The 23,031-nt window shown below is 38.3% G+C and overlaps 1 protein-coding gene across 2 annotated transcripts in view; it reads left to right on the top strand.

Moving 5' to 3' along the window:
- The window catches only part of VAV3 (vav guanine nucleotide exchange factor 3), a 340,276-nt gene that overhangs the window by 267,424 nt on the left and 49,821 nt on the right, over positions 1-23,031 (top strand). For both annotated transcript variants that reach the window (XM_057310419.1, XM_026484676.4), the window contains one exon: positions 8,826-8,962. In XM_057310419.1, the coding sequence (XP_057166402.1) occupies positions 8,826-8,962 (137 nt within the window). The remainder of the gene's footprint in view (positions 1-8,825; positions 8,963-23,031) is intronic.

Genomic DNA, 23,031 nt, shown 5'->3' on the forward strand with positions numbered 1-23,031 from the left:
GAAGATACACAGCCAGCCTCCTCTTAGGAAATATCACTAGTTTTGAGCGATAGTTACACATTCGATTTCAAACTGATACATTTATCTACTCAATCTGCTCACGTACAAATTTATAAGATTGTAACTGAGTGGTACCTGAATTGAATTACTTTTTCATTTCAGAAGAAGTTTAAGGAGGGGGAAAAAAAAATCAGGGTAAACAACAGGGGAGAGACTAAACCTCCGAGCTCCCCGCCAGCTCTTGTGAGGGCTGTGGATCCTGTTTGAAAGTGGGCTCGTACAAGTTTATAAAATCCAAGTTAATCATTTCAGTATAGTGCCATTTTATAAAGGGGAAATGACTCTTCTCTTCTGTTATCCTAGTTCAGAGTTGATTATAAAAGAATGTTTAAAAGAAGGGTAAAGAGATTGTGCACTCTATGTGCATTTTTATGTAGATTTGTTGATTTTTGGTCTCTGATCTAAGGAATCCAGGCCTCAAAAAAAAAAAAAAGGCATATTGAAACGATGGTCCAGAGCAGAGACATTTGCTTTCTCTGAGCCTTTGCCAGTCCGAAATACCAACGGCATATGCGCTTCATTTTAACTTATAAATCAATAAACTATATCTGCTGGGGCGCCTGGGTGGCTCAGTTGGTTAAGCGTCTGCCTTCGGCTCAGGTTATGATCCCAGGGTCCTGGGATTGAGCCCCGCATTGGGCTCCCTGCTCCACGGGAAGCCTGCTTTTCCCTCTCACACTACCCTTGCTTGTGTTCCCTCTCTCACAGTCTCTCTCTGTCAAATAAATAAATAAAATCTTTAAAAATAAATAAATAAACCATATCTGCACACATCTGAATCCTTTGGAAATACAACAAAATTTGTACCCTACTACTCAAGCAAGTGTATCACAGGAAGGAGGGAGGTCCAGAGAAAAGAGAATAATAGAGAAGGGATGGGGGAATGGAAGGATGAGACTAGAACACACAGTTTTAGAAAGTATAGGCTACTTTCTATGTTAGAACTTGTGTTATTTTATGTCAATAAAGAAATTGTGCATATAGTAATAAAAAAGTGTTTTTCCCGTAAGTGATGCAAGTTATCTAACTTAAAGAGTACTTAGGATGAGTATAAATTATTGAGAGTCATTATTAAGGATTTTGAAGAAAAATGTTCACAATTCTGTACATTAAAAATTTCGTTTCCTGCAAAATTTCAGTTACATGTAGCCTATTGATAGTTATAGGTAAAAACACAAATGAATACAGTTCAAAGCAAGTCAAAACTAGTGATGAAGTGGTAGTTTGTCCAACAAAAACTGAACATTTTTATTAAAAGCTAAATTTGATTATGAAAATGTTTATCCTGTAGACGTAGGCAATTCAAATATATAGAAAAGGAGAGGAGACGTAAGAGGTAAATCACTAGATGAATTACAAGTTAGGGTTCGTAATATAGACTGTCTTGGGTGTACCCACTTGCTCAGGGTGTTTAAGCAAGTACAAAAAGGCCAGTTATGATGAAAAAACAGTGTGCAAGTGTGAGATTGGAACAAGATGATTGGAGCATTATCAGGGGCCAGGAAACCTATGGTCTGGTAAGTTTGGTCCAGGAGCTCAGATTTAATTCTCAGGGCAGTGGGAAGAATTTTAAATAGGAGAGTGCTATTATAGATTTTATATTTTTAAGAAGTCATTCCTGTGGCTACGTGAAAGACAGTTGAGCATTCTAAGAGTGGATTAGGAAAGGTCAATTTGAAAGCTAATGCTTGAACTGAGTGGTAGAGATAAAGATGGAAAGAAATGGTTGATGAGAGCGCCATTTTGATGGTGTGATGGGTGTGTGTGCCTGTGTGTTTGGACGGGTGGCTCCTGGGAAAGAAGAGCTAAGTTTTTCTTTCTGTCTTCCAAAAGAATTCATTGAGATAAAGAGCCTAATCTTTGTCACCAAGGTGGTCACAGTCTAGCATACATACACTCGGCAAAAGCTGCACATAGAAAGATGCTTTTGCCCTAGTGTGTACGCTTTGTACTGTCTAAGTAATTCGGATGCAGCAAGTAGGAGAGCAGTGAGCATGCACATCTAAGGAAGCATCAGTTTAAGACACTTAACCCACACTTAAGAGAATGGTAGTCGTCTTCTCAGCCGGAGTGATACGTGAGTCTCAGAGAAAAAGAGGAGTAAGTCACATTGTTCCCCTTGGGTGTGGCATGAGCTGGGTGTGTAGGCAACAGCCAGCAGATGCCAGGAAGAAGATGGAGTATGTTAATGAGCACCTTTGACCTATTCAATAGATTTCAAAAAATTCAATAGGATACATGTACACGAGGAGTGATAAAATGAGGTAGACCATCAGACTACGTATGTCAATTTTGAACTTCATTAATTGCTTTCCCGCAATGTCACTGACCATTTTTCTGGCCCGCAGGTACTTCAAGCTCATTCCAGTCTCAGTGTTCGTGTTTATTGTTCCCCTTGCCTGTTAATCCCCACCACCCACCTCCGCCTCCTCCCACATGATTACTGCTTTCTCCTCAGACCTTAGGATTTCTTCTCCTAAGGAAACCTCCCACCTTCAGCCATACACACAGCCTGGTCACTCTCTCACCCAGTACCTGTTTCTGAATTGAGATTTGAAGCCCTGTCTTTAGAATACACCAGCACGGTGCTTTACTTCCTCCTGGAATTTGCCTAATCTTGGGGAGCGCACAATCTTTCACCACTTGAAGGGGAGTTCTACCTCCCCTTTTCCTGCTCCCCAAGATAATGCTGGACACCCAGCCGGGAATCAGATGATCCCCAAACATCTATCAGTGCATATAGGAGAGCTCTTTTCTGCCACGGTCCTGGTCCCTGCAGGTTCCAGAGAATGACGGGTCTTCAGCCTGGAGGACTGAACTACCAGTTGGTATGTAGGGCTCTAGTTACAGTTCTGCTTCTAGCTAGCTGTTTGACTTCAGACAGTTTTATTTACCACTCCGAATCTTAGTTTTTTATGATAGAAGATGAGGTGGTTGGAGTAGGTGGCAATGTTCTTACTTTGAAATTGCATGATTGTGTTCTTTTTCATTCTTCAAAGAAGATGTTGAGGTAACTCAGGCTGTGTTTTTTAACTGAACTCTTCACACCCCTAGGCAGCGGTCATTTTTGAGAGGTCCGACAAATACATGGCACATTCTCGTAGATCTTTAATCTTACTTAAGGATTTTAGGGAAACATTTCTTTTCACTAAAACGCACACATTTGATGGAACAGAATACTAAATTGGCATGGATTTTAAAATAACACATGAAATTTTGTAGTGATTTTATATTTGGTAGCCTATAAAATCTTTTTAGTGAATGGAGAAAAAAAAAGAACTTTCAGGAAGTGTTATATGTTTCACCCCTGATTTACTAATACTCCTATAAGTAGTGCCAAAGAGTGAGTAGTTGTGTTTATAAAGTCGGAGGAACGTATCTCTGATCCTTGTTTTTATATGAGGAGTGATCATGCTATTTCCTTCATCTGATTCATCATTGTATATAAAAGGAAAGAGTAGCCTTCCCTGGGTGAACATTTTTGAAATCACTGGTGGGGAGTGTTCCCTTTGTGAACAATTCGTTCTTCAGACCAGTTTGTTTTCCACCAAAATGTCTGTTTCTGTTGTAACAGATGGTTTCCATTATCAGGCTCCTTTTGCTTCTCTGTGAAGACCAACAAGTGGATGAAAGTGCACTGCTTGGTTGGAAAGAGCGCTAGGAGGTGTGGTGGGCAGGGGAAGCCCAGCATCCTAGCTACCTAACTTGCCAGCTGCTCGTTCTGCTCAGCCCGCTCATCGGACACTATGGTTCGATCGTGAACTTCTGTCGGGAAGAGCCCAGACATTAATGTAAAGAGGATTTAGCTGGCAGGCGGCCAGCCAGCACTGAGTTTGGTGTAGCTTTCTCAAAAGCAGGTTTGGAACCGGTGGTTGTTGGTCATGATGAATTGCTCATGTACCCACAAAGTGTGATTCCCAAACCTGGCTAGGATTTGGAAACCACACCTAGAAAACTTATAGAAACATAAAATAAATATTTCAGGGTTCTACTGAAGACTTACAAAAAACATTCCCTGAAATTTTTATTGATAGGCATATTTTGAAAAAATTCCCACTGGCCAAGAGCCCATGCCCAGTTGTATTGGAGTTCACCTGCCTCGTCAGTAGACTGTAGGCTCTCTGAGGGCAGGAAGCAAGTCCTTGCTCTGTTGTCAAACCACCATGCCCAGAACTCATGGAGTGCTCAGGGCATTGAAGGAATGAGTGAATATGTGATGCTTGTAATCAGCTTCCCCGGATAAATCAACTACATTCTCTGACATCTTGTAGAACGAATTATTTTTTAATGTGGCTGTGTTTAGATTAAATTAGGCCTCAGAGGTGAAAGGCCAGCACGTTACTGACGGCCCATTTATCTAGTACGTAGCACTCTTCTCTACGTTATTGCCCCGGGGAAGCCCGTTGCATTAGGGCAGTGGTATCAGCATCGTGTATAAACACTATGTTGTGGCCATCCCTCTTCTTAGAAGCCAAGCGGTTGACAGTGGTACAGGAGGCTTTTCACTGAAGTTTGAGGGTTTATGTGAAAATTGTCAGTGAAATAGTTTCTATCTGGCAAACTTTCAAATAGGATTCTGCTTAGAATTAACTTTAAAAAATTATTTTCAAAAAATTTCTTGGCGTGTGTCATTCTTAGTGGCATTGAAGTCAAATTTGGAAGGAAATCTTGCTTCAGATCCCCTTTCACTTACATATTGTTCTGGAAAACTCTAGCATGCCTCGTAATTACACTGGCTTCAGTTTTATTTAACTGGAACCTGAGGACTATTACTGGAGTAGAGCCATAATTTTCATATTGCCAGTTGTTCAGTTTGTTAATTCTTCATGCATAAGATGACTTGGGGACCTTGTCTGATTTAAGACCAAGTATAATGACTAGCGTGAACAAAAGTTAAAGGGCAAAACTGTCCAGAAGTTACATATCAAGGATTTAGTTAGCTGCACAGCAAAACATTTGTTGTAGGGAATGAAACAAGCTAAAATAACATTTGGCAGGAGCTCTAATTAGTCTTAGCCATTTTAATTATATTCCTTTAGATAAAGATAAGTGATTAAAGTTTTGGGAACTTCCTACATTGCTTAACGGTACATGTCGAAATTATATACGATTATTTTGCGTTTAATATCTGAGGGTAGTTGCACAACAAATTCATAGATTTGGACGAGCAGCCCTGTAACTGTACCAGCCTATCCATTATAAATGATGTTCTGGAGCAGAAAGAAACTAAACAATGCTCGGGTCTGTGTTTATCCAAGAGGAAAGAAGCAGCTTGCTGGGATGAGCTGTGATTTTATAATATAATGGAATTTATATTTTTAAAATCATTTTTTAGAAAAACTTTTGGTTATTTCCGATTGGTCAGAGTTAATGAGGGAAACTATCATCTACTTTTGTAGATTAATAACGTTTTGCATCTCAGAATTCCTTGAAGTATGGATAACTAGAGGAAAATGTGAATAACTAGGGATTTTAAGCCCGAACAAATTTTGAAAGGCTAATCTATAAAAAGGAGATTTGCCGCCTTCAGCATAACTCCAGATGGAAGGAGGCAGGTCAATGGAGAGAAGTTACACAGAGATCTTGGTGTAAATTTTACATAGAGCTTGTTAAGAAACTACACAACAATGAGTCATCATAAGGACATGTAGTGAATATTCTGTGCTGGACATTTTTAAAGAGAGGTTAGAACCTGTCAGGAGTATTTTATAAGGAGAGAAGAAAACCTGCAGTAAATCAACACTAAATGGCTATTTGAAATATGAGTATCTGTAAATCTAATTTCTTCTCCATTCTTGATCTCATTTATGAGGTGTGATGCCTGCTGTGGCATTAGATTGTGTTAACAATTATATTGATGGTTGAGTGCTGACATGAAGTTGAACCCACTCTCTCTTCTTATTTTAATTGCATTTTTATCTATCTGTTAATGGGATTATGTTCACCTTCTTAGCTATGTTACCATGTCTTTTTTTTTAATAATAGGAAGGAATATAAACCATTAGTAACACTAGTATTATAGAACTCCTCTTACATGCAAGCACCAGAGGCAAGGTCAAGGTGTCAGAATCCATCATGTCACAGTGGCCTTGCTCCATCCCTTTTATTCTTTGATCTCTGGAGCCCTGTTGCCCTGATGACAGATCATCCTGAAATGGGAAGTGCTGACCTATCAGAAATAAAGAGCCCGAGATTATTCTAACAAATGACTAAAAAATATAAATTCCATTATAAACCCCTAACTCATCCCACAAAAAAACATGTGAATCAAATAAATGCTGTATCTTGAAAGTCACTCATGGCTGAATGCAGGTTAATAGCAGTGTCTTTTTGGCTATTCCCCGGGCTCAACCGTGATTCTTGGCAAAGGTCACCCAATTCTGTTTTAGGAATGAGGTCAGCAGCATACCCTGTGCTAGCGCGCTTCTAGATCAACTTCCCAAAGGAAGTTCATAACCAAGAAGAAAGTTATAGCAGAAGAGATGCAGTAAATGAAAAAATTAGCAATACATAAGACTATAAAAACCAAGTCCATCGTTTCAAAGATGACTTAGTTCTAAGTAAGTTTTAAGACTGCTGAGGTCTCATTTCTTGACCAGAGTATATTAATATATGTGATGCTTTACATTTTAAATAGGATTTTCGTCAGCCATGTGTAATGGGCATTCCAGTCCATCAAGAGAGATCAATAAGGCAACGTTGTTCCCTGTCTTACATTTCACAGCCTTCTTTGTCGCCTGGGTATGCCATGTGTTAATCCCTAGTTTGTATTTGGTTGGTGAAATGTCATTAATTTTTTCCCCCTAGATCTAGACTTTACACATTTTCTATCATTTTCTTGAGAATGGACTAACTTGGGCATGTTGGCAATCCCAGAACTGTTGTTTCCATCAAGTACTGCTTGGTTTTGTCTCTGTGGGTCTTGGCCACAGAGACAAGTGCAGGGAGGGACAGAGCCCTTCCAAGCACCTCACTGGTCCCAGTCTTTGAGGCCACATCAAAAAACTCTTGTTTCTTGTCTTCAGCCTTTATTTTAAAACTGACATAAAAGCAAAATTATCAAGGGAGCCTACTGAATGAAATGCTTTACTTGCCCGAAAAATGCTCAATAAAACTGAGGCTAACCAGAACTCTGCCCCCCCTAACATGGAATAACGACCACTCAGACCAGACTCTATCTAAAAAATTCTGCTTTAGACTGCATTCGCTTCCATCTTTTGAACTTCTAAATCAGTTGTGTGCAGGAAATATTTAGGTTACACATAAAATAAACAACAGCAACTTGATAGAAAGCATAAAATAAGCTCTTTCAATACTCAAGGCATATACAGTGTGTTGAGAGCAAGTCTGATAAACACTCGACTGAGAAGAGTTCTGTCGAGTGTTGTTTTTGGGAAAGACAATAAAGTCTGCTGTTTGTGTAAGGGCGCCACCTTATAACATCTGGTAGGGAAACACTCCGTGAAAGACGTGGGATGAAAGCCATCCCTCCGGGGGTTCTGTGGCACAACAACTGAAGCCAAGGGGAGATGTAGCAACTTTTAACATGCCTCAGCAGTTACAGCAGCTAAATTGGGGTGAAGGGCCCAAGGTTTTTCAGTCCTCCTGCCTTCTGATGGATGATGGCTTGATAAGAAAGTGTTGACTAAAGCTTTTCAGTTCTGCCTAATTTACAGCCACACTTGTGTTCCCCCATCCAGGGTGGTTGTTGAAAAAGGATGGTGAGGACTTGATTAAACTGTTGGCAAGAGCATTTCATGTCGTGGTGAGGTCTGTGTAACCTGGACAACGTTTTCTAGGGAACTTGGACACCTAGAACCAAAGGGCCATCACACGCGCTCCTCCTCTATCGGGTGCAGCCTTTCCAGCCAGTTACGGCTTCACCACGGTCGGTCATCAGAATAAAAAGTCTTGGAGGGTAATAAGCCATGGCTCGAGTTCCTGAATGTGCGCCGAATATCATGTTTATGAGTGCTCGCTCTCACGGGAGGGAGCTTCTCACCTCTAAATGAACGGGGGACTGTGAAGTTGTCCATTTGTGACCAATATTGGTGTGGTTAGGCCTGGGTGCAGTTGAAGCTGTTCTCAAAATATTGAACTGAGGCCTTCACTGCGCGTTCTTCGAAATACAAAGAAAAAGGATGGATCTGTATTTCAAGTGTCATTGATGCTATTGGCTTAGACACGTTCCCTTTATTGGGTCTGTTTTGCAAGCCTAAATTTGAGCCTGAAGAATTTCTCCATATAAATGTCTTAAGTATTGCAGTGGCACATCCATCACCTTTTTGCTTTTGAATTACAAAGATAACCTTAAGATATGAGCCTTATACTGGGCACTGTGATACATACACAGAAAGGGGTGAGCCTCTGTAGTGATGAAATCAGCCAATGCCCAAGAGGAAAGTAATAGGCAGAAAGGATAGAGTTGATGAAAAAATTGATTCTTTTCCATTAAACTGTACGTGATATGTTTTTTATGAAGCAGGCATCAGCTGAAAGAAATATTTTTTCAACTAAAAAGAGATTGATGGTGAGGGAAAGGAAAAGTATGTAAAGGATCAAGGGATAAATATGTCTTATTCCATTAGCTTCTCAAATAATAAGAAGGTTGAAAAGCATTCCATTGTCGTTACTTCAAATGTTTACTTGGCCTTGGTGCTATTAAAACTTTTTAATGTTAATGGCCTTGTTTTTATTTTAAAGTACATTCAGGCTGCACACGTCATTCTTTTCTCAATTCTGACAGTTGTGTTGCTTATTTTCAGGTTTACCAAAGATGCAGGTCATTAAGAACTATACCGGAGCCCCGCCCCCAGCCCTCCATGAAGGACCCCCACTACATATCCAGGCTGGGGATACGGTCGAACTGCTGAGAGGAGATGCACACAGTCTGTTTTGGCAGGTACTATCCAGATGACAGTGGTTCGGTTTGGTTTTTGTTTTCACTTAATGGATGATTTATTGCTGCTTAAAGAATAAAGCTCTTTCTTTAGAAACTGCACGCTTTCAGCTTCAGAAATTTTACATGAGGTGGGGAAGAATATTTTTTACTAGCCTTCCCGTGTTTACCGATGCCAAAGTGGCAGTGAACATTAGGACACTAAAGAAAAATAGGATCAATGCTTCGAATCATAATTACCATTTTTATTAAAAATTCGTACTTTGCCAGAGCATTTGTTCCAAATCCAGGACCCGTGGGTATGATCTAATTTGCATTGCTTTAACATATTAACAGTTCATTTCAGGGGAACCACCTAATTAGTTTGCCAGTGGCCATTTCTGGCCATATTTGATTTGTGCCTACCCACAGAAATACTGACGTTCTCAGAGGTGCTCTGGGCATTATTCATGAAATGTATGAAATGTGAAAAGTAAGCGAGCATGTTGTTGTTTGCTGGTGATGAAATCTCTCCCTTGCAGTAAGCCTGTATTTGGTCTAAGGATTGTGGTAGGTGAGGCAGTATGGTATAGGGTTAAGATTTGATAAAGCTGGATGGTAGAACATTGCTGTTCACTGAAGTATTCTCTATTTTCATGTGTGTGTTAGAAATATTTCCCAATAAAATTAAAGAGTTTGTTAAAAATCTATTGTGTGCTGAGGGAAGAGGGTGTGGGCTCAACAGAAAGATTAGCACATAAGTGAAGTTTGGTTAGGGGTGGAGAGAGCAGGGAAGAACTGGTGGATAATAATCCATTGTGTACATGTATAAATGATAGTTATTTTGTTGGCTTAACACTATTTTTGGTCTGCCATTTTGTTACAGATGAATGCTCCTAGATTGAACATTTATCTCCAACCACTGTGGCCAATGCTGTGGCCAATGAGTTTTCCAAAACTCCACTATTCCTCTGTAGTAGCCCACCCCTCCCTCTCACACCTCATTCTTTCCAAAAACAGAAGAGATAGAGTGGCAGACTGAAATTCTACCAACTCTTCAGTCTAGTCCTGCACATTCTACCCCCAAAACAAAACATACCTGCATGTGTACCTGTAAGATTGCTCTGACTCAGGACTTCTTTTTCTTCATGGGTTTTTCATCCCACATTTCATCAGCTGGCTCTTGGCTCCTACATTTTCAACTCCATTCTCTCCACTGGCTCCTTTCCTGTGGCAAATATATATACTTAAACCCCTCCCATCTTAAAACACATGAACTCAACCTTCTATCTGGTTACATTAGTCTCCCTCTTCCAGTCTCAAAACTAAACTTCTTGAGAGAGTAGTCTGTATTTGGTCTCTCCCTCCTTATGCCCTATTTATAATGTAGTCTCCTGCAGAAAGTACTCCTACTCGGATCACTAATGCCACTTAAAAAAAAAGTGTTGCAATACATAATACACTGCATGTATTTAAAGTGTACGACTTGTAAGTTTTGACAAATGAATATACAAGTGAAACATCATTAATCGGGATGATAAAAACCAGCCCCCAAAGTTTTTGTGTGTGCCCCTTTGTAATTTCCCCCTCGTGCTTCTACCTGTTGCCCTTCCTCAATCCCAAGCAGGCACTGTTCTGCTTTCAGACCATGAGTTCGCATGTTTCAGAATCTCATAGTGTACATCAAAAAAAAAAAAAAGGAATTTTATATAGTACATCATATAGTATCAGTTTTTGTATGGCTTTCACTCAACATAATTATTTTGAGACTAAACCATGTCATTTGCATAATAATGGTTTTATTTAAAAAAACCCACTTTATTGATTGTATAATTGGAATACAAAAACTATATACATTTAACGTGTGCAACTTGACAAGACTTGGACATAAGTATAAATCTTTGAAGCCATCACCACAATTTATGCCGTAAACCTATCCTTCACCTCCAAAAGTTTCCCCGTGCCCTCTTCATTTATTTATTTATGTGATACCATTTAAGACTTAGCCACTTAGCAGATTTTTAAGTATATAATACAGTATTATTAAATGCAGACTCTATGCTGTGCAGTAGATTGCCAGGACTTACTCATCTTGCACAATTTGAATTTTGTGCCCTTGGACTAATACTGCCCCATTTCCTGTTTACACCAGCCCCTGGCAACCACTATTCTGTTCTCTCTTTCCAAGAGTTTGACTGTTTTAGATTCTTCACGTAAGTATAGGCAAGGCACAGAAGTATAACCTCATGTCCCTCAGTGGACTAATGGATAAAGAAAATGTGATGTACACACAGTATATATACATGCATACACAATGGGATATACACAGTACATATACATACATACAGTACGTATGTATACACACAGTATATATACATGCACACACAATGGGATATACACAGTACATATACATACATACAGTACGTATGTATGTATACACACAGTATATATACATGCACACACAATGGGATATTTTTCAGATTTTCAAAAGAAGGAAATCCTGCCATTTGCAAAAGTGTGGAAGAACTTGGAGGATGTTATGCTAAATGAAAGAAGTTCTTTCTTCGTATTGCTTACTATTATTCTATGTATGGGTATAGCACAATTTATCCTTTAGCCTATTATGACCAGTTGGGGCTATTACAAATAAAGCTTCTATGAACTTTTAAGTGTTAAGTCTTTATAAGGATATATGCTTCATTTTTAGGGAAATACTGAAAGGGGGATGGTTGGATTATATGTAGATATATGTTTAACTTTTTGAGAGATTACCAAACTGTTTTTCTAAGAGATTTGACTATTAACATTTCTACCAGCTGTATATGACCATTCTAGGTGCTCTGATAATATCCTCACCAACAGTGGGTGTGGTCAGTCGTTTAAATTTTATCTGTTCTAACAGGTGTATGGTGGTATCTTATTGTGGTTTTGATTTGCATTTCTCTAATGACTAATGATATTGAACATCTGTCTGTGTGCTGATTTACCATCCATATACCTTCACCGTTGAAGTGCTTGTTCAAAAATTTTGTCGAATTTTTTTATGGGCTGTGTATTTTCTTATTGAAATGTAGTTTCTTATTTCTTATTTAAGAGTTCCTCGTATATTTTGGGTACAAGTTTTTTTTTTTTTTAAGATTTTTAGAAAGAGAACACATGCAAGTGGGGGGAGGGGCAGAGGGAGAAGGAGAGGGAAAGAATCTCAAGCAGACTCCCCACTGAGTGCAGAGCCCAGTGCCAGGCTTGATCTCACAACCCTGAGATCTTGACCTGAGCAGAAATCAAGAGTCAGACGCTTAACCAACGGAGCCAGCCAGGTGCCCCCAAGTGCTTAATAAAATATATTATTTCCATCTATTTTCTCCTAGCTTGTTGCTTGACTTTTTATTATCTTAATAATGTTGTATGTATAACAGAAGCTTTTACTTTGATGTAATCCAGTTTGTTAATTTGTTACTTTAAGGATCATTCATGTGAGCATTGTATTTAAGAAATATTTGCCTACCGCAAGGATACAAAGATAGTCTCCTGCATTGTCTTCTAGAAGTTTTACAGTTTTAGGCTTTATATTTAGCTTTATAGGCCATCTTGAGTTATTTTTGAATATGTGTTCATTTTTTCCAAGAATGGTGTTCATTTTTTTGCATACGGATATCCTTGTGTTCCAGCACCATTTGTTGAAACAATAGTTATTTCTCCACTGGATTGCCTCTGCACTTTTGTGGGAAATCAGTTGTCTGTGTATGTATTGGTAGGTTTCTGGATTCTGTATTCAGTTCTACTGATCTCTCTCCATCTTTAAACTAATACAATGCTGTTTTGATTATTGCAACAAATAATGTCTTAAGATCAGACCGTGTTGGTCCTCCAGATTTTTTCTTTCCAAAGGTGTTTTGGCTCTTCTAGGTGTTTTGTATTTCATATGAATTTTGGAGACCTCTTATCGATCTCACCAATAGAAGGTTGCTGCAATTTTTATTGGGATTGTGTTGAATTATAGATTAGTAAGAATATTGAGTCTTCTGACCACTGAGCATGGTATATCTCTTCATTTATTTAGGCCTTTAATTTCTCAGCACTGTTTTATCATTGTCAGAGTGAAGGATATGCACATCTTTTGTCGTATATCCTTAATTATTTCATATTTCATTTGATATTATAAATGGTGGTTTTAAAATTTCAATTTCTGTTTATTGCTAGTGTATAGAAATATAATTGATTTTTGTTAATTGATCTTTTACCCTACAACCTTGTTAAGCTCACTCATAGGAATTCTGATTAATTCAATTAGAATTCTAGCAGATTTTTTAAAAGATTTATTTTTCAGAGAGTGAGCGAGTGAGCGGGGGAGGGGAGAGGGATAGAAGGAGAGGGAGAGAGAGAATCTCAAGCAGACTCGGCACTGAGCTTGAAGCTGGACACAGGGCTCAATCTCATGACCCTAAGATCATGACCTGGGACAAAATCAAGAGTTAAACACTTAACCAGCTGAGCCACCCAGGCACCCCAATTCTAGCAGATTTTTAAAGTATAGACAATCGTGTTGTCAGTGAATAAACATGGTTTTACTTCTTCCTTTGCAATCTGAATGCTTTCTATTTCTTTCTTGCCTTGTGACAATGGCTAGAACCTCCAGGAAAATGTTTACTAGAATTAGGGAAAAGGTATATACTTGCTTTATTCCTGACCTTAGGGGTGAAAGCATTAAGTCCTTTATCATTAGGTATGATGTTATCTGTAGTTTTTTATAAATATATGTTATCAAGTTGAGGATGTTCCATGCGAGGCCTAGTTTGCTGAAAGTTTTTTGTTTGTTTTTTTTAATCAGTAATGCATGTTGGATTTTACCAAATGCTCTTTCTGCATCAACTGAAATGATTTTATCATTTTTTAATTTATTAATTTGGTGAATTACCTTGATTTTCAGATATCAAACCAATCTTGCTTTCCTGAGATAAACCCCAACTGTTAATAATATATTGTCCTTTTTATTTATTGTTTTATTTTTGTGTAATGTCTTTGTCCCGGTTTGGTAATAGTTTAACACTCAAAGAATGGGGAAATATTCCTTTCTCTTAAATTATCTGAAAGAGTTTTTATAGAATCAGCATTATTTTTTCGTTAAGTGTTTTATAGAATTTATCAGGAAAGCTCTCGAGGCCTGCAGTTTCCTTTGCAGGAAGGTTGTTTTTTTGTTTTTTTAATTACAGTTTCAGTTTCCTTAGTAAATATATGGCTATTCGAGTTATCGATTTTTTTTTGAGTGAGCTTTAGTAGTTTTTGTGTTGGCTATGGTGGTGTCACCTCTTTTTCTGACATAGGTAATAATTTCCCTTTGCTTTTTTTCCTTGATCAATCTAATTAGTTTATGAATTTTGTTGATGTCATACAAGGTTTTGTTTCATTGGTTCTGTTTTTCCATTTCATATTTCACTGATTTCTGCTTTGTTCTTTATTACTGCCTTATTGTGGGTTTAGTTTGTTCTCATTTTACTAGTTTAAGTTCCTCATTGGTTTGAGTATTCTCTTTTCTAATAGAGGCATTTAGTGCTATACATTTCTAAGTATTACTTTTGCTGCCTCCTAAAAATTTTCGAAATTTTCGGTATTTTCATTTTTGTTCATCTTTAAATACTTTCTAGTATTTTTTTTCACTTTTTCACTTTCTTCTTATGGGTTATTTAGAAGTGCATTATTTAGTTAACAAATATTTAGGGATTTCCCAGGTATATTTCTGTTTTAGTGAGCCTATGCCTCTGGACAATGAACTTCACAAGTGTTGTTTGTCTTTTTTTTTTTCTCCCTGCCATGGTGGGACAGGATGGGTAAAGTGAGCTAGAGTTGAGTATTTCCTTTCCCCAGGTCAGTTAGACTCTGATAACACCCCGGCAGGTCAGGCTTCCTTTAACTGGTTTTCCCTGAGGGCACGTCTTATTAAGAAGAGCAGAGCGGGAGCACCTGGGTGGCTCAGTGGGAGGAGCGTCTGACTCTTGATTTCAGCTCAGGTCTTGATCTCAGGGTTGTCAGATCCAAACCTGCACAAGGGGCTTCTCCGCACACTGGGGAGTCTGCTTCTTTCCCTCTCCATCTGCCTCTCCCCCCACTCACATGCATGTGCTCGCTCGCTCTCAAACAAATACATCTTAAAAAAAAAAAAAATGCAGAGGGCCTTTTCACCTTCTTTTGCCAGAAGCTGGGGATTTTTCTGTCATATTTACTGTATGAATCTAGCCGAGCTCCCAAGGGTAGTCTTACAATACTGTGGGTTTCCCCTATGACTGCTCCCCTGGCCTGTTTAACTGTCAGAGTTGTACGCACTGAACCTTCAGCAATTTGTCCATATCAGTTCGGGTTTTCCTAGCCCAGCACTGGCACCGGATCCCACAGCAGGGTCTGCTGGGGGAGTCTCTGCCCTAGTAAGCTGTGACTCCCTGTATTTGCCAGTCTGTCTCTCCGGTCCTGGGGGCTGAGGTTTGTCCTGTATCTTTCCCTCTCGTATGGATCCAAGAATTGTTGATTTTTTTTTTTCAATCTATTCAGTGTTTTACTTGGTAGGCAGAGTGATGACTAGCAGGATCCTTACATGAAGAACTGGAAGCCCAGTGTTCTTTTCACTAAATTGTATTGCCTCCTGTTCTTTTTTAGACAATAAGAAAGACATTATTATTTGTCATTTCCCCTCAACAGCCTGGAAGCATGAAGCTTTTCTGGTATGATGGTATAATGGCTTTGGAAACTCTCAGGAAAATTGTAAGAGAAATGAGACCATTGTATGACAAAGTGCATGTATATATCTGTTGAGGGGGAGACGGCTGATAGCACCAAGTAAGGCTAATGTCTAGAACAGAGAAAAACAATTAGCACATTTATTTCAGATCAGCAAATATATATTGAGTGTCAACTCTGTACTCACTACTCAGACACTGCTCACATTTCAATTATCAACTCCAATTATTGGTTTGACATTGTGTCTCCTGTCTTTAGAAGATCCATCATGCTTGCTGGGACCTAGCAATATGTTTGAATATTCAGAGATAAATTAAAAGTTCATCTAACGTTTTCAACAAGGATGGTGCATGAGTCAGAAGGGTCTTATATGTACTTCTTAGCCAGTCAAAGGATTTTTTTAGCCAACAGATTCTAGCCTTACTGAAAGGAGCAGTGGCACTGTGAGAAAAACCTGATTCAAGTCATGCATCTGTAGGGCTTGGGTCAAGTTACTCAATCACAATGTGGCTTAGTTTCTTCTTTTGCTGTCTGTGCTCACAACTCTGAGTCATCTGAGGGCTTTGCAATCATGTTTACACACAACCCCACTTCCAGAGATCAGGGTACAATTGGTCTGGGTTCAACACAACTCTAGATAAATTTAATGTAAGCCCTTGACTAGGGTGATCCATAGAGTTATGACATTATTCCCAGTTTACTCATTGGTCATTGGTAGCAAACCAACTTATTAAGCATAGCTACAAGATAAGGTGTTACAGCGAACTCAATACTTTGTGTCTGATAGTTACCAAATGGAACATTTTTAAAAAACCAGTATGCAATTAAAATACATTCGCCACAGACTTCATACTGAACTTGATGGAAGTGTTTTCTTGGATTCAAAAGCTATTTCACATCTTGCAATTCTCCAAGGCTATCATGATAAAATCAGCTTTTGTTTTACAGACTGTACATATGGAAGGTATATGTAGGAAGCTGGTCTGGATGTGTACCTACTCTGTGTACTTACTGGCATTATTTAGAATGACATATTTTAAAACTTTCTGAACAAAAATCTTTCTCTGTATTGAATCTAAATGTGTAAAGAATGTTGCTGTTTTGATCCTTTCCAGTTATAGGACTTTTTAGGTGTCCTTACAATGGGTCCGTGTACATTACTTTGTTGATATTCATACTCAGAGAAGACAAGTACTTTATGGTTTGCATCCTAAAGGATGTGACTGTGCACTGGAGATACGTGTGTGTGTGTGTGTGTGTGTGTGTGTGTGTGTGTGTGTGTTTAACTGCTTCTGAGAAGATAGTTTTTAGGCACCTCCTTTTTGGTCCCTACCCAGTTGGTTTGGTCTCATTTGAGACTGCACATAATTAGCACCAGAAAAGTAAATTGTTTTTCTTTTCTGCATTAGAATTTAGGAAATTGTAGCTCGTTTTGCTGAGTAGCAGTTACTGATTCTGCCATCTATTGGCATCATGTCCTTACATAGATTACTCTCAGTTTTATCATCTGTAAAATGTTTTATAAGGGCCTCAGTTTTATCATCTCTAACATGCACACAGAATAAAATAAATGATATGTGAAAGAGGTCTAGCCCAGTGCTCATGAAATAGTAGCTCCTACTATTTCATCCGTATATCTGTCCAAGTACTTTGTGTCTGACTTCATGTTTTGTACTGGGGCGATCACAAAAAAAGACAGCTGGTTTCTAACCTTGTGGTTTAATGACCTAAGGAATGATCAAAGCTCAGGATAGGTGATGCAGCTGGTTTCCATGTTGAGTTTTGTGTTAACGCTTTTATAATCATATTGTTACAAATACGTGTGAAGTTAAAACTGTGGATAACACTATAGATTAGTTATTGCAATATTACAGTGGCTTTGCATTTGAATTTCAAAAATGTCTTTTGTACTAGTTAAGTGCTTTGGCTTATTTGGAAAATTTCAAGAAATTATGCTTTTACAACTAAACTGTTTTCTCCTCTGTTTTTTCAAGTGAGTCGCTTCACTCATTAGTGTAGAAAGTTGAAATTTATTGTAGACTGTCATGTTTTCTACATACTCTATGTCCAGAGAATACAAATTATCCACTTTCTATCAGGAACTTTCTATGAATAGCTATTATAGTCTAGTCTGTATTATTATTATAACAACAGTAATTTCTAATGCTATCAAAGTGAGTGGGTATCTACATTTTCATTATAACTTCTTTCAAACAATGAGTTGACAATTGAGCTGTAAAAATATTCTCTGTACAGTCCTTGCATTGAAGGGATTCATTTTGGCAGCTTTTTCTTGTCGTCTTTGTTGTCTTCTCTTTCCTTGAAAGTTCCATAAAATTGTCCTCAAGTGAAATGAATATAAAAGAGGAAATTGGCCATTTAGAGTACATTTCCTAGTGCAGGTGTAAGGCCTCGTTTTTACTGAGAGTGACAACATATGGAACCATTCTGATCATGTCATTGGACTGAAGATGAACCTGTTGCTTTCAAGTTGTTTCGATATGTGATAATAAGGACTTAGGAAGGAGAACATCCTTCATGCTCAGAGAGACTATTCCTATTAGAAACTGCATCATGCCATGCCATCTATGGGTTTTTTGTTTTTTTACAATAAAGAGCTTTATGTGTTTTCTTTGTAGAATAAAGCTTATGAAACTGTGAGGATCCTGTGTCCTATATCATGGGCTTTTATTTGCTCCATTGTCATTTATGAATACCCAAATGTTCCACAGGGAGAATTTTGTAAGCTAATTGGAACCAAAAGGCAATTATAAGCAGTAGAACTGTAATCAGTGTGCCAAAAATATATATTTTTATCCACAATGAAAGTTAAATAACCTAGAAAATAGTTGTGATACTTCACACTTAAAAATCATGCATCTACATGATCTTTATTCTAAGGAGTGAAAATGTTTTTACACACATTCTGATTAATTCACAGAAATCTCCATAAAGAGGGTAAATTAGAATTGTGGTTTTAAAGGGCCAAATTTATCATCCATCTCTATGTAAGCTGGTATTTGCAGAATTAAAATTAGACTATTTTTCAGACTTCTGGTCTCCTGCCATCGTTCTGTATATTAGACTATCCTACCTTTGTTTTAGGAGAATCATTTATAATTCTTAACACCTCTAAAGAAAAAAACACATTTTTAAAAGCAGTTTAGTTCTTCTTTGGTAGAACAATCAGGAAACACAGCATTGCTTTATGTAGAAGTTTTTGATTTTTAAATTTTTAACTCTTTGCCTCAAAGGAAAAACTGAAAAGTCAGAAAATAAACTGAGCTTGGCGAGAACTAGAGAGATTTCTCCTGAGGGAAGTATCCCTTCCTACCCTGCTTCCAGAGGCAAAGGTGGGGGGAAGGGGAAGAGGTGGCTCTTGACTTGGCCAGGGGCAAGAAGGTGTTAACTTCCCCTTTGCAAACCATAAAAGACTTTTTTTTTTTTTGAATGGAGATATGCAGCTGATATTTTATTTTTTTTATAGTATTTTTTTATTATGTTAGTCACCATACAGTACATCCCTAGTTTTTGATGTAAAGTTCCATGATTCATTACTTGCGTATAACACCCAGTGCACCATGCAATATGTGCCCTCCTTAATACCCATCACCAGCCTATCCCATTCCTCCACCGCCCTCCCCTCTGAAGCCCTCAGTTTGTTTCCCATAAAAGACTCTTAACTCGAGGAAACAAACTGAGTGTTGCTGGAGGGGAGGTGGGTTGGGGGTTGGGGTAACTGGGTGATGGGCATTAAGGAGGGCATTTGACGTAATGAGCACTGGGTGTTACATGCAAGTGATGAATCACTAAATTCTACTCCTGAAACTAATAATACAGTATATGTTAACTAAATTGAATTGAAATAAGTTTTTTTTTAAATCCCCTTTGCTACCATCTTAGCCCTAAAGCACAGTTGTCATGTTTGCATGCAGCAGGTGGACCCTTGTCTTAGTTTACCATGTCAAGAAATTTTACTTCCCATGAGCCTGCTATATTTAGCACTGATTACAGTTCTGCTTGTAATTAACCATTCAGATGGTCCAGGTGTTTTTTTTTTTTTTAACAGATATATTTTCCTCATTTTAACCTGGGGAAAAAAACCTGAGTTCAATTGGGAAGAATCTTTTTCATAGAAGACATGTTTTTTCAAACCTTTAGCTATTGATGCATATTTTACCTTCTGTCTGAATTTTCCCTTCTACTTCCCGTTCTCTTAGCTAAATCCTTCTTTACCATCAAGGCTCAGTTTTGGGGCACCTCCTTTGAGGTTTTCTCTGAACCAAAGCGTTCCTGTCATAACACTTCTTGTGTATCCTCATGGTCTGTTCATTGTTCTCCCTTCCTGGTTAGAGCACTCCAGAAAGATAGGAACCATGGCTTTCATCTCTTTATCTCTAGTGCCTAGTAAAATAGGCATTCAGTCTGTAGGTCTAGAATGAATAATGCTAATCAGAGCTGCTATTTCTATACTATGTTATTTACAAGTTTTCAAATTCATTGTTTATGAACTTAAATTATACTTTATGATGTTATCTGAAAGACCATTAAAATATTCATTCGTCTTGTCAGAGTTAAATTTATCTTTGTTCTCTCAGAATAGTCTTAAAGCTATTTAACCTTATGTCCTCAAATTTCTCATCTATAAAATGGGGATTTTAATACCTAAATGACTCACGGAGGTATTATAAAAATCATAAGAAGTAAACTTGAAAGAAAGTGAAAAGGAGAAAAAGTATATTTCAGTATATGGCTAATGATTTTGAAAGATGAGCTTCATTTTTCCAGAAGTGGGGAAAATGATTGTTTTTTAAAATTTTTGAAAATTTCATCTCCCCATCTTTAATACGAAGAGTCCCACTAACATATGTAGGCTCATAGAAGACCACTCTGTCCTCCCAATTCCTGTACCCAATTCTTGAAATTTCTTTAATCAGATATTAAACTTTTTACTCCTAATTAGACATAAAAGCACAAATGATAAATTCTGAAGCAAATAGTGTAACTGAACAGGGTAAAATCATGAGCTCTTTTCTCAAAGGGAGGTTGGATGAGGAAGGTGTAAGATGGCTCAAGGAGAGTGAAAGGAAAATAGGAAGGAACACGAGACAGGAGTTGACAGAAAACAAACTTTGCTTAGGGGATGGTTAGCTTACTTGTGGACTCAGCTGTAGAACTATTGACCTTTAGGGTTGACAGCCTTAAGCAATCTGTCCTGTAACACAGGACCTGCCCAGAAACCCTCTGGGGTCTGGGAAGGGAGGTACAGTGGAGTTAGTAGGTCTTTTCTCCTGACAGCTCTCCCTCCAACTTTAGCGGCCAAATCATTTCAAGCGAGTCTTTTCCTTTGCTCTACATTTAAAGACTTTTCTAGTTCTAGAGCACACAGGAATATTAGCTACAGTAGAATTTTCTAAAACTATATATATATATTTTTTCCTGATCTAAAATACAGGTGCCAGGCTGCATCATAATCAGAGGCAGATAAGAACATGAACAAAAAATTTTTAAAAGAATCCAATCTTCTTTGTTAGGAAAACTGATTCTTGACACCAAAGGGCTCATCACTTTGGCATTATAAACCATAGAATAAACATCTCTGGGAACTGTGTTTTTCCTCATTCAGAATCCTGCCCCAGAGCATTTCTTTGTGAAATCCCAAACTTGGGTTTTGTCATTGTCAGTGCTGGAACATAGTTTCACGGTGTTCCTCAGTTGACTTTGACTTTGCTTCTGCACCGCCTCTCACCACTTGCCCCTGTCCGTTGTATGAAGTCAGGAGGAGCCATGGCAGAATCGAAATTGTGGATGTGGGGGTAAAAAGCTATGTGAAAATAGTACAGCTTATTTGGTAATAGTGTGTCACGTGATCATGAGACCTTTATTTTAACAGGTGTTTACCTCAAAATATTGCATTAAATCAGGGTCCCTAATTACAGGGAAGAAGAAAAAGGCAGAGCATGACTATAATACAACAGGGGAGGCCCGGGAGAGATGATTATAGACGATAATAGACATTAGTGAAGGCCCGTAAGAAACATTCTCCCTGGGTGATTGCCAACTGGCTTTGATTGACTAGATCATAAACCGAGTTTGCAGGAATGTTTCCAAGTGTACAGACTGTATTGTGGGAATTGGCAAGCCTCCTGACAAAGTGGGTGAGGTCCTAATTGTTAACTCTCAAGATGGGCATTTTGGTTAACAGCCCTTCACCTGTATTTTCCCCACGTTTGGCACAGGGCAAAATGTAGGTTTTAACGTACCTAGGGGAGGACAGCGCTGTCTACGGAGAAGTTTACACAGTGAAGGCTTTTCTTCCCCAATAGAAAGTGACATTATCCAGGGGATCGTTCTGAGGAATTCTGTTGTGGTACGTTTTCTTCTCTTATTTCATTACCATAGAAGCTGCATTCTGCCGTAAGTACTACCAGCGTGTGTCAATCACACAATACCTTCAGTGGCCACCAGTCCACAGGTACAGCCAACATGACTGTTGATTCGACTCCACAGGTGGTTTCAGTACAGTGTGCACAGGCACATGCCCTCAAGACTGTGGTCCGAATAATTTCTCACATTATCACATACATTGGATTTTAATTATTCACAGTAATTGGAATTCCTGAAGAGTGAATGAATGAACGTCATTTCTCACAAGTCAATCCTGTGTACCCTGGAAGGTAGAGGACTTCACAGTGAGGTAAAATGAAAGTCATTTAGGGCCTGAAATGTCTTTATCTTCTATAAATAAGTGTAGCCAGATTCAATTACTGACACACACTATCCCTAGTTAAGAATTTGTGGATCGGCTGCTTCTTAGTGACAGTAACTGATTGGAGAACTGTAGGGACTTGGGAAAAGTGGTCACGTAAGAGAAGAGCTTTGGTAGTAAAAGACCTCAGAAATTCTTGGGTCAAAAAAAAAAAAAAATCCTTGGGTCAAACCCTGTCATGTCACGGGTGAGACTATTGAAGCCATAAAAGATGAAATGACTTGCTCAAGGATCAGAAGGAACAGGAATGGAACATTAGGCTTCTGACTGTCTATCCAGATCAAATTACTACCTCCTAGGTTTTTTTTCTCTAGTCCCAAATTCTATGAAAATGACCAAAGGAAAAGCTAATTAAGGAACCGACCTAATCTGAATGAGATCCTTGAAGATGATAACCATGTTTAGTCATTTTTAATCCCCTAGTATGTAACATAATCCCTCATACTTATGAGGTGGTACACGTTTCATTAAAGCAGTAATTTTGTTCTTAGTAGAAAAAGTCTTTAAAAATATCTAATGCTGCCATGAGCATTTGATGTGTGTGGTGCTGTTACTCAGGATATTTCCTTTGTGATTACTTAAGATTAAAATCTCCAAG

The sequence above is a fragment of the Ursus arctos genome, unplaced genomic scaffold (genome assembly GCF_023065955.2).
Source record: "Ursus arctos isolate Adak ecotype North America unplaced genomic scaffold, UrsArc2.0 scaffold_12, whole genome shotgun sequence".
Classification (NCBI taxonomy): Eukaryota; Metazoa; Chordata; class Mammalia; order Carnivora; family Ursidae; genus Ursus; species Ursus arctos.